This window comes from Ahaetulla prasina, chromosome 1 (assembly GCF_028640845.1).
Source record: "Ahaetulla prasina isolate Xishuangbanna chromosome 1, ASM2864084v1, whole genome shotgun sequence".
In the NCBI taxonomy this organism is placed as follows: domain Eukaryota; kingdom Metazoa; phylum Chordata; class Lepidosauria; order Squamata; family Colubridae; genus Ahaetulla; species Ahaetulla prasina.
Window position 1 is genome coordinate 31483815 of NC_080539.1, and position 12197 is coordinate 31496011.

Consider the following 12197-nt stretch of genomic DNA (forward strand, 5'->3'; position numbering starts at 1 on the left):
AGTGTTGAGGGAATTATTTGTTTAGCAGAGTGATGGCCTTCGGGAAAAAACTGTTCTTGTGTCTAGTTGTTCTGGTGTGCAGTGCTCTATAGCGTCGTTTTGAGGGTAGGAGTTGAAACAGTTTATGTCCAGGATGCGAGGGATCTGCAAATATTTTCACGGCCCTCTTCTTGATTTGTGCAGTATACAGGTCCTCAATGGAAGGCAGGTTGGTAGCAATTATTTTTTCTGCAGTTCTAATTATCCTCTGAAGTCTGTGTTTTTCTTGTTGGGTTGCAGAACCGAACCAGACAGTTATAGAGGTGCAAATGACAGACTCAATAATTCCTCTGTAGAATTGGATCAGCCTCTTTATATAGCCTCTTTATTATATAGAATCTGGCTTATATAGAATAAGCCTCTTTATTATATAGAATCTTTATATATAGCCTCTTTATTATATAGAATCTGTGCTTCTGGAGTCTGAATTCTGGTTCTGGCTTCTACTGCATGGGTATTGTATACATGCATCATGCTTTATATTACTGTATATAAAGATGTTTCTTTTATACATGAATCCTGCTGAATTCTTTACTTCTGTGCTGGTTGGATTGCTGCAAACGCTGACATTTTTCGAGAACCCCAGGATGAAAATATAGATATGTCCTGAACTTTATTGGTAATTTGGGAAACATGATCAATTTGGTTTTTATTTTGGTTTCAGTTCCACTTTATAAAATAAGAATATTAGCAAATATACTCACTTCCTATGAAGGTGATTTAGCTAAGTTTTCCTTAGTATTGTACATACTCAGCAATGCTTTTGAAAGAAAAAAACCCAATTACTTTGTAATTGGTGACTAAGAATCTTCATAGACATTTACTTTTAAAGAGGGTATCCTTGGAAAAATAGTTGTCGCTAGCCATTGATTTTTTTTAATGCCATTTTGATTGTTCGCAATCCATCTTCAGGGGATAGAAAGAGAGATAAAAGTTTTGGGAAATGAAAGAACTCTGCAGACTGCTGGCTCCTCTGCCAATGCAAACAGACATGGGTAACCACCCCAAGGCCAAGATAAACTTTAATAGTAAGAAGGGAATCCAGCTGGGTTCTTCGTAACACTTTTCCCAGACCCAAGAATGTCAAGCTGGGCAAATGAAGACAGGGGTTCAAAGAAGATCTTATCTTTTGCTATTAAACCCAGATTTCAAATTCATGGTATTTACTAGATATTTGTGTGTGTGTGTTTTAAATCACACATGTTGCTATTTAACTTGCTTAAATGTTTTTCTTATGGTAGTACAGAGATAAGTGTTGACTTTGCTACATGTAACTGTTAGGGATTTTCACTGCTGCTGTTGCTTCTCTCTGTTCCCCAGAGGTTTTTTTTTTTGCAGAAATTTTGCAGCAAATATATTTCTCGGCAACTATGAAGCTTGTATAGCATAAAAGGTATGCTGGAGAGAAAGGAAGGCTTTTCTGTGGAAAAATTATTCCACTTCATGTCTATACAAAGACAGCTTTGGAGCCAATGGTACACTGATTGCTGCTTTTATACTCTCTCTCTCTATATATATATGTGTGTGTTTGTGTGTGTGTGTGTGTGTGTGTGTGTGTACATACACACACTATATACATCAGTGGTGAAATCCTCTGCGGATTGCCACTGGTTTGCTGCCCATGCATGTGCGGTGCGCGCTGAACGTGCGCCAAAAGCACACTACATGTGCATGCACATTACACACCAAATACACACATGCACATTACACACCAAACATGAGCTTCGTGCGGAAAAAGAAGACTTCACAAGGTAAGTAGAACAGCGTGGAGGTGGGAACAGCTATGCTACACGATTTAGCTTTGCTAGAAAGCAGGATTTTCTGCTTTCTAGCGAATATAAACCGCGCGGCACAGCTGATCATTTTGGATGAACCGGTAGCTTTTTTAAACTGCCAGTTGGCCCAAACCAGTAGTTTTTATTGCTACTTTTCACCCCTGATATACATATATATACATACATACATATATGTTCATTCTGGTTCACTTTTAGCAAAGCAGATGTATTGACTATGTAATGCTGCAGACTGGACAATTGGGATGTAAAAGGTATCTCAGCACACAAAAGGGGTGAGGTATGGGAAGCATTTCAAAAGGGATCCTCCCTTGTTTTCTAGAGAATAAAAGGAGAGGAAGGGGAAAATACTTTCAGTCTTGCAAGATTCTATGGATAGAACCTTACAATACAATTAGTGTTAGAACTCTTGGTTGTGCATCTTTGTCTGAAAAACTGAATCTCAAAGGGCTAACACAGAGTAGCATTAAACCTGTTCATAGCATCTAGAATGAACACTTCAGGCCCAAAATAATAAGTAATTTATATGTTCCAATATGAGATCTGCATTTCTGAGCTGTCTAGTCTTATGATAGAAAAAAGGAGTAGAAAGGAAATCATCTCTGCAATCTGTAGGAAGCAGACCAAAAGAAAAACCAAAGTGCATAAATCTCCCAACCAGAGAATCAGTGGTGGGATTTATTTATTTATTTATTTATTTTGTCAAACACAACAATATATTCATTCGATTCAGTCGGTTTGGGCCGGTTTAAGTAGTTTAAGTAGTTAAATTGCTGGCTGGCCCCACCTATCCCCATCCCCATGTGCCCCATTTTGGCTCCCAAGTAAGTGCAGAGATGTCTCCTAGGTCCAAAATGGGGGGCGGTGCCCCACCGTGGCCCGTATTTGCTCCCAGGAGGCTTCAGGGAGGCCTAGGCCCAAAATGGGGCACCGGGGGTGGGGGTGGAGGGGTACCCCATGGCCAATTTTCGCTCCCAGGAGGCTGCAAGGAGGTCTACTAGGCCCAAAACAGGGCAGGGGGGTCAGCACATCCTCCCCCGCAGCCCATTTTTGCTCTCAGTGGGCTGCAGGAGGCCAAGTGCTGCCTGTCACACCCCCTGACCATGCTCACCATGGCCACGCCCACCCAGCTGGTCATTAGGGTAGAGAACTGTTGTTAAATTATTTGAATTCCAACACTGCAGGGAATATAGGGTCAAGATCAAGATAGAAAATCGCTCGTTTGCTAACTCTACCCCTGCATAAAGTAGAATAGAATAAAAATGGCAAAGAATTGACACTTCGGAAGTGGCTCTCCAATACAAACATGCCTGGATTCTTGCTATCATGCCTTGGGCTTTGTATATTTAATACAGTGGAAAAATCAAGTTTTTTCTAGACACTTTAGGAGATGCAGAAATTGAAGGTTGGTTTTTTTTGCCTCCTTTTCAACCTTCTTTTGGCGCTTTGCCAGTTCTGTATTAAACTGTACAACCTGATCTAGTCCGACAACCCCATCTGGTCAATTTCATAATGCTTGAGTTAGTTCCTCCAGGCACTAGAAAATGGCTAGGTTTCAGCCTCTGTGCTTCTATCGATAGCATGTATCTTCTTTTGGCAAGGTCCCATGTATTAAATAATATAACTGTTATTTGCATTATGCCCAGCCATGGTCTATCTTAAAAGCAGACCTGGTGAAAACAACCGTCTCCAGCATTTGTAGGAAAAATAATGCTTTTTAAAAAAAAATTAGTTAAAAAAATAAAATGGAAAGTTGATATGCAATGCTATAAAAATGCCTATTGATTTCTAAACCATGGATCCCATAGGCATTCTTAGAAAATAGAAATAATGCTGGATGCAGCCCACCTGTTGAAAAACAGAAAACCAAACAGAGAATTGGGATTGTGGGAGACAAAATCTGAGAGCAATTTTTATCCATTTTCCTTCCGATAATAGGATCTTTTTTGAATGGTCGTGATTTTGGTGAGATTGTCCATGATATGCAAATCACTCAGGTATGTTATTATTATTATTATTATTAATCACATTTATATACCGCCCTATCTCCCGAGGGACTCAGGGCGGTTCACAGGCAAGTAAAAGACATATAAATACACACTAAAACCACATTTAAAAAACTTATTCTACAAAGCCGAATTAAAAAGCAATATAAATAATAAAAACCCATTTAAAACCAATATAAATTTAAAACTAATCCAGTCCCATAAATGACTAAGTGTGTTTTAAGCTCGTGACGAAAGGTTCGGAGGTCCGGAAGTTGACGGAGTCCTGGGGGAAGTTCGTTCCAGAGGGTGGGAGCCCCCACAGAGAAGGCCCTTCCCCTGGGTGTCGCCAGATGGCACTGCCTAGCTGACGGCACCCTGAGGAGTCCCTCTCTGTGAGAGCGCACGGGTCGGTGAGAGGTATTCGGTAGCAGTAGGCGGTCCCGTAAATAGCCCGGCCCTATGCCATGGAGCGCTTTAAAGATGGTCACCAAAACCTTGTGCATATATAGGCAACCTGTTTGCCTTCCGAAGATCTAGTCATTTTCTATACTCATCTAAAGGGGTCCAGCATAGCATGTAGTATGTCCTACAATAAAATGGGGTCTTTTAGTTGATTTGAGAGATTGTACAGTACTAGGATGCTGACGGGGATCCAATTTCTAGAGCTCCAATTCATTCTCTGTACGAGATGATATTCATCAGGTTCTGACCAGTTCTGGAGAACCAGTAGCGGAAATTCTGAGTAGTTTGGAGAACCGGTAAATACCACCTCTGACTGGCCCCACTCCCATCTATTCTCTGCCTCCTGAGTCCCAGCTGATTGGGAGGAAATGGGGATTTTGCAGCAACCTTCCCCGGGAGTGGGGAGGGAATGGAGATTTTACAGTATCCTTCCCCTGCCACGCCCACCAAGCCATGCCATGCCCACCAAGCCACGCCCACAGAACGGGTAGTAAAAATATTTGAATTCTACCACTGACGTGTATGTATGAATCTGTGTGTTTGTGTGTGTGCATGTATGCCTAAATGATAGTGTAATAGTCTGATTTCCTGTATGCAAACAAGCAGGAACATTCAACATCAGCTAAGAACTGATTCTCTTATCACTGGATATGAAATTAACTATGCTTTTTAGTTCCACTAAATATTCAAAATTGAATAAAAAACACCCCTTTCCCACGTGGTATGAACATGCCCACTAAAAGTGTGTTTCTTGCCAAGTGAGTAACAGCAGTTTGACATTGGAACTATTACTAGAAAAGTGCTGGGCTTCCAGCATTTAAACAGAACTGTGTTGGGATGTAGGAATTTTGAGAACTGTCAACCCATTTGGAAGACATCAACTCTACACAGAAACTTTTAGTTTAAAATAAAGGCTGATATTCCCACTCTGCCTTCCCTGATCTGTTTCACTTTCACCCTGATAGTTTTCTGGAAGTACTTAAAATTTTGGCAGTTTTCCCTGGGCCTGGTTTAGGGTGCTTATAAATTTTGTTCAGTATTATGTTTATATGGATCCATAGGCTTTTCTTTTTATTGTTTTCTGTTTTATTTTTAATGTAAGTCACCCAGATTTGTTCTGAAATCAGGTGTCTGTCTGTCTGTCTGTCTGTCTGTCTGTCTGTCTGCCTGCCTGCCTGCCTATCTATCTATCTATCTATCTATCTATCTATCTATCTATCTATCTATCTATCTATCTATCTATCTATCTATCTATCTATCTATCGTGATCTGGAATAAATATGTGCATTAATAAACCAAACTATGCAATTTGTGAACAGATCTTAACTAAAAGATGTAAATTTTTACTTTGTAATACAAAATACTTAGCTGCTTGTTTGTACCCTCTCCCTCACTTATCTTCAGTACAGAATGCTAAGAACTTCTCTCCGTAACGCACACCTGCAAAGTTATCCAGCTCTGAATCTCTTGCTTTGCCACCATCTATATTCCAGAGCCAAATTTTCTTTTCTGCTCATCTTGCAGATTCCTTCTTTGGCTTCAGCTGCCACAGGTTCCTTCCTAGTTTTACTCCTTGGCCAGTGGTGGAATTCAAATTTGTTTTACTACTGGTTTTGTGGGTGTAGCTTGGTGGGCGTGGCGTGGCTTGGTGGTGTGGCAAGGGAAGGATACTGCAAAATCTCCATTCCCACCCCACTCCAGGGGAAGGATACTGCAAAATCCCCATTTCCTCCCCACTCCTGTGGGAAGGATATTGCAAAATCTCCATTACCACTCCACTCTGGGGCCAGCCAGAGATGATATTTGCCGGTTCTCCGAACTACTCAAAATTTCCGCTACTGGTTTGCTAGAACCTGTTAGAACCTGCTGAATACCACCTCTATCCTTGGCCAAAGATGCTTGGCTGTTCCAGCCAGCTTCCCTTATGCTTCATGCCCTGTCACTCCAACAGCATCTCCTGCCAAGCCTAGAAGACATTCCACCCATTTATCCTTATCACCTGCTCTAGCTTCTTTTTATTGTTCTTTATTTCAAAAACCCAATACCAGTTTGCAGATAATTGTAAGGAATTTAAACTTTATTTTCTTTTCATCTGTAATTCTCCTTATTCCTGAAGCTTGATTTAGACTTGCCTGCAACTGGATGTAGGTGTTGACATCTACCTACATTCATTGATGAGGGACTGATGCAGGATGCAGATGGTTGCAGACGGGTGATGTGCACACCTCCCAAATCTCAACTACGAGTTGTGTGGAAATTCGCATCCTGCATGCTGATTGATTGATCCGACTTCCTGTTGGGAGGTGGGTGGCACATTCAAATGACAAAAGGAAGCAGCTAAAGGAGAGGACTTCAAACTTGGCAGTTTAAGACTTGTGGACTTCAACTCCCAGAATTCTCCAGCCAGCTATGCTATGCTGGCTGGAGAATTCTGGGAGTTGAAGTCCACAAGTCTTAAAGCTGCCAAGTTTGAAGACCTCTGAGCTAGAGGGTTTAAATATAAATGCAGCAGCTATGTAACTGTCTCTGAATGATAGAACGTTCCTGACATGCAATGACGCAGAAGTCTTTTCCAGGCTTAAGCTATGCACTGACAGAGTGCGAGAGAGAGAGAGAGAGAGAGAGAATTAACCTTGGCAGTTTGCATAGCATTTTTCTGTTTCAGCATAGTCACCCTTATAATCATAATTGATAAGGAAGACTAGAATGGTGATAGGCACTTGGACACACTCTCAAAACACCTGGAGCACCACTTGAACATTATCGCCATTGAGAAAATCATCCTCAGTCAATTGCAAAAGGCAGCTGTTCTGTCCTCCCACCTCAGTCCGGAAGGCACGAGAAATTACTCAATTAGCCAGCAATTTAGTCCACGGCAGCTATCAGCTCTGGCAGCAACCCAGCGAGCGTCTGCCAAGGTTTTTCTGTTATTTTTCTTGATGCCAGCGTGTCAACCAGGCAGTCAGGAATAAACAGCACTTCAGCTCAAGTTCTCTCCAGGCAGTTTGATTTGTTCGTCACAAAGCAGTATAGCAGCCCCTCCTGCTTTTATACCCTTTTATACCCTGTGGGGTGTGGCTCCGTGACTCAGCACTTTCTAGGCTTGCCCTACCCCTGCTTCTGTTGTTCCTGCCTCTCTTGTCTATGAAACCTGGGATCTAACCAGGACTGATTGTCCTCAGCTGGGTCTGGAAGCGTTTCCTGGGTGAGCGGAGATACAGGAGACAGAGGCCTCATCACCTCTTCCACCTGGCCTGCCTCTGGCTCCTGGAGCTGAGCCACAGAAGCCAGCCCTGCAGAAGGGAGCCCTGACGGCCCTTCCCGCTCACTCTCTGAGTCACTCTCTGGCAGGGGGCCAGGCCTGGGGGGCGGGGGCTGGAGCCACGACAACAGCTTTCCTTGGAACAGCTTACATCCTGTGACAATACTTTATTTATTTATTTTTATTTATGTATTTATTTTGTCAAGCATGTATAAAATAACAGATATACAACATCTGCCTATCCCAGATCCTTGGGAAGGACTCATTAACTGGGCAAAAATGTCACTCCCAGTCTAAATATACTGCTGCCTGTGCAACCAACAATAATAAATGAAACAAATAGGCAACACTACCTTTCTTGCTTTTAAAGATCAAGATCCATTCTGTGAATTGGGCATGGATCCAGTCCAGCATTTCAAAGGAAGCGTGCGGCATTCTTGATCATTCACATGCATTGACGGCTTTTGAATGAAGCAATTATGCCCCGATTAATGATGTGACATGTCATTCATGGGTCAGAGGCAACTGGACTGATGAATTTGGGGTGCCATTGTGGTGCACGTCCAAATCATTTACTATTTGTTGGCCCTAGTAAATAAGCTGCAACCGAGCCCTGCAGGACAGAAAATTTGACAAAGATTTATTTTTTTCGCTTTTTATCTAACCATGCATGTCGAACATAAATAAATGGATGCAATTAGGGTAACAAATGGGTTATTAACTTAGCAATTTTGTTTTCAATATATCAATAAGGACAGCAGGTTAGGAGACTGACAGGTCTAATTAATCTAGCACAGTTCTTCCATGACAGCCTCATTGCCATTAAGTGGACCCCAACAAGAGCACTTTTTAAGTGGCTTATTATTGGGCATCAAAATGTCTGAGAGCCATATGGTCCTGATACTGATTTCTAAGTTTATAACTTTCTACATGGTTCTTTTTTCTTCTATTTTCAGGTGAGCGGGGCCCAAAGGGAGAAAAAGGCGAGAAGGGAGACCAAGCTGGAGAAACAGGTACCGTATACTTTAAATGTCCAGTCTCCAGTCCCCTAATCATCCTGTTTGCTCTTCTCTGCACTTTTTCTAGAGTCTCAACATCTTTTTTATAATGTGGTGAGCAAAACTGGATCCAGTATTCCAGGTGTGGTCTTACTAAGGCTTTTTTAATGACTTTTGATATGAAATATAATCTCTCAGAGTGGCCCTTTCTGCTTACTACTCGATTATCATTATGCTATTTTCCTTTGGAGCCATGCTATGCAAATCACAGAAAAGGAGTAAGTAATTGTAAAGCAAAGATAAGGAAACAGCAAAATCCATTTTATACCAACACCATTCACTATAAAAGGTAAAGGTTCCACTCGCACATACGTGCTAGTCGTTGCCGACTCTAGGGGGCGGTGCTCATCTCCGTTTCAAAGCCGAAGAGCCAGCGCTGTCCGAAGACGTCTCCGTGGTCATGTGGCCGGCATGACTCAATGCCAAAGGTGCATGGAACGCTGTTACCTTCCCACCAAAGGTGGTCCCTATTTTTTCTACTTGCATTTTTACGTGCTTTTGAAACCGCTAGGTTGGCAGAAGCTGGGACAAGTAACGGGAGCTCACCCTTCACTATATCTCTTTGTAATTTTCTGTCTTTGCACACCATTTTTGTTTCTACCAAATCCATACATTGCCTTTCGTCCTTTAAAAGCCTCACCTTTCCCTTTCTGAATATCACATCTCCTCCATCCGACCACAGCTTTCTCAGTCTTCCTCTTCTCTGAACTTACTATCATGAGTATTTTTTTTCCTTTTGATACTCTTTCATGCTTTTGTTGTTGTTAGTTGCGAAGTCGTGTCCAACCCATCGCGACCCCATGGACAACGTTCCTCCAGGCCTTCCTGTCCTCAACCATCCTCTGGAGTCCATTTAAGCTGACGCCTACTGCTTCAGTGACTCCATCCAGCCACCTCATTCTCTGTCGTCCCATTCTTCTTTTGCCCTCAATCTTTCCCAGCATTAGGCTCTTCTCCAGTGAGTCCTTCTTTCTCATTAGGTGGCCAAAGTATTTCAGTTTCATCTTCAGGATCTGGCCTTCTAAAGAGCAGTCAGGGTTGATCTCCTCTAGGACTGACTGGTTTGATCGCCTTGCAGTCCAAGGGACTCGCAGGAGTCTTCTCCAGCACCAGAGTTCAAAGGCCTCAATTCTTTGGCACTCAGTCTTTCTTACGGTCCAACTTTCACAGCCATACATTGCAACTGGGAAAACCATAGCCTTGACTATACACACTTTTGTTGGCAGGGTGGTGTCTCTGCTTTTTAGTACGCTGTCTAGATTTGCCATAGCTTTTCTTTCAAGGAGCAATATGCTTACTATATGAGAAAGATATCTCAACACACTTGCTTCATACTAGTCACTCATTGTAGTATTCTTTCCTCATTGACTCAGCACCCATTCTTTACAAACTCTGTCTCTTCCTGTTTTACACAAGTCTTAAGTACAGGCAGCCCTCGCCTTACGACCACAACTGAGCTCAAAAGTTATGTTGCTAAGTGAGACATGTATTAAGTGAATTTTGCCCCATTTTACGACCTTTCTTTCTGCAGCTGTTAAGTTAGTAACACGGCTGTTAAACGAATCTGGCTTCCCCACTGACTTTGCTTGTCAGAAAGTCTCAAAAGGGGATCACATCATCCCGATACGCTGCAATCGTCATAAATATGAGTCAATTGTCAAACATCTGAATTTTGATCACGTGATCATGGGGATGCTGCAACAGTTGTGTGAAAAACAGTCATACGCCTTTTTTTCAATGATGTTTTATCTTTGAACAGTCACTAAATGATCCGTTGTAAGTCAAGGACTACCTGTGCCTCCTTTGCCAACTGCATTCAGCTTTCATGTTTCTCTTGCCATACTCAGAGCTCTCATTTCCATACAGCATGGCAGCTATTTTATTTATTTTATTTTTATTTATTTTATTTTGTCACAACAATATATGTAGGTATCATACAAAAAGATTATATAGTAAATAAACACATATATGGGTAAATATAAGGAGGTATAAGCATATATATAGGAAGGAGAAAAGAGAAAAAACAATAGGACAGGAACGGTAGGCACGTTTGTGCGCTTATGCACGCCTCTTATGGTCCTCTTAGGAATGGGGTGAGGTCAATAGTAGAAAGTTTTTGGATAAAACTTTTAGGATTATGGGAAGAGACCACAGAGTCAGGTATTCTTTTTTTTTTTTGCAAAAATTTTTTATTTTTCCATAATAATTCCCACAATTTGACCAGTGTACAATACAATCACTTATCCAACAATCAGTCCTATACTCAAATTATACTCAGTCAGGGCTGCTCGACTGCCACTCCCCCCTTTAATCCTTTCTTCCCTTCTCATCCTTCTTAAACTTCCCCCACCACCTTCTCCTCGCTTTCCTACTTCCCCTCCTCTTTCCCACTTCTCACTACCATCCTTTCTAACCCTCTATCTCCTTCTTCTCCTCCTCCTATCCTTTCTTCTCCCTTCCTTCTTTCCTCCCTACCCACCTACCTACCTACTTTCTTCCTTCTTTACTCCTCTTTCCTTACCCTTTCCCTTCGGGAGTGTTTGCCGAGCAGTCCCGACATTACACCATTCCAACTTGTTTAATTCTACCATTATTCCTGTACAATGGCAACCAATCAATTTATAGTCTTCCCTTCCCGCCTCCTTCCCCGAGACTTCCCAGAACAGAATACAGGGTATTGTAACTAACAAACATAATCTAAAATATAACATAAAACATATTCCATTTCACACCATCACACTATCAATTCCCTTCTTTCTTAAACTAATACATAATAATTCCTAACTTCACTCAAAAACTAATTGATATTTTTTAATCTGATACTTATTTTGAATATAATCAATCCACTTCCTCCATTCCAATATATATTTTTCTTGTGTACAGTCTTTCAAGTAGGCAGAAATTTTTGCCATTTCTGCTAAATTTGATACTTTACTAATCCATTCTCCAATTGTAGGTAAGTCTTCTTTCTTCCAATATTGTGCAATCAATAATCTTGCAGCAGTTATTAAATTCAGAATCAGTTTTGTCTCTATAACAGTGCAATCTGAGATTATTCCTAATAAAAAGAACTGTGGAACAAACTTGATCTTCTTTTTCAAAATGTTCTGCATAATCCACCATATTTTAATCCAAAAGGCTTTAACTTTTTTGCAAGTCCACCATATATGATAATAGGTAGCATCCTCACAATCACATCTCCAACATTTTGCTTTCACATTTGGATACATACATGACAGTTTTTTAGGATCTAAATGCCATCTATAAAACATTTTATAAAAATTTTCTCTTAAATTTTGTGCTTGCGTGAATTTAACATTCCTCACCCAAATTTTTCCCATGTTTCTAACATTATAGGTTGTTGAAAATTTTGTGCCCATTTTACCATACAATCTTTAACCAACTCCATTTCTGAATCAATTTCAACCAATACATTATATAATCTCTTTATATGCTGTTGACCTTGATCTTTTATTTGTTTTACCAGATTATCATCACTTTGCCTTATACCAATTTTCTGATCTATTTTCCATCTAGATTGCAATTGTCCATACTGGAACCATGTATAATTTCTTCCTTCATCCCTCAATTTCTC

General features: G+C 41.0%; 1 protein-coding gene across 1 annotated transcript in view; it reads left to right on the forward strand.

Moving 5' to 3' along the window:
• Positions 1 to 12197, forward strand: part of SCARA5 (scavenger receptor class A member 5) — a 130927-nt gene that overhangs the window by 93812 nt on the left and 24918 nt on the right. Inside the window, exon 7 of the mRNA XM_058164748.1 lies at positions 8501 to 8557. Coding sequence (XP_058020731.1) covers positions 8501 to 8557 — 57 coding nt within the window. The remainder of the gene's footprint in view (positions 1 to 8500; positions 8558 to 12197) is intronic.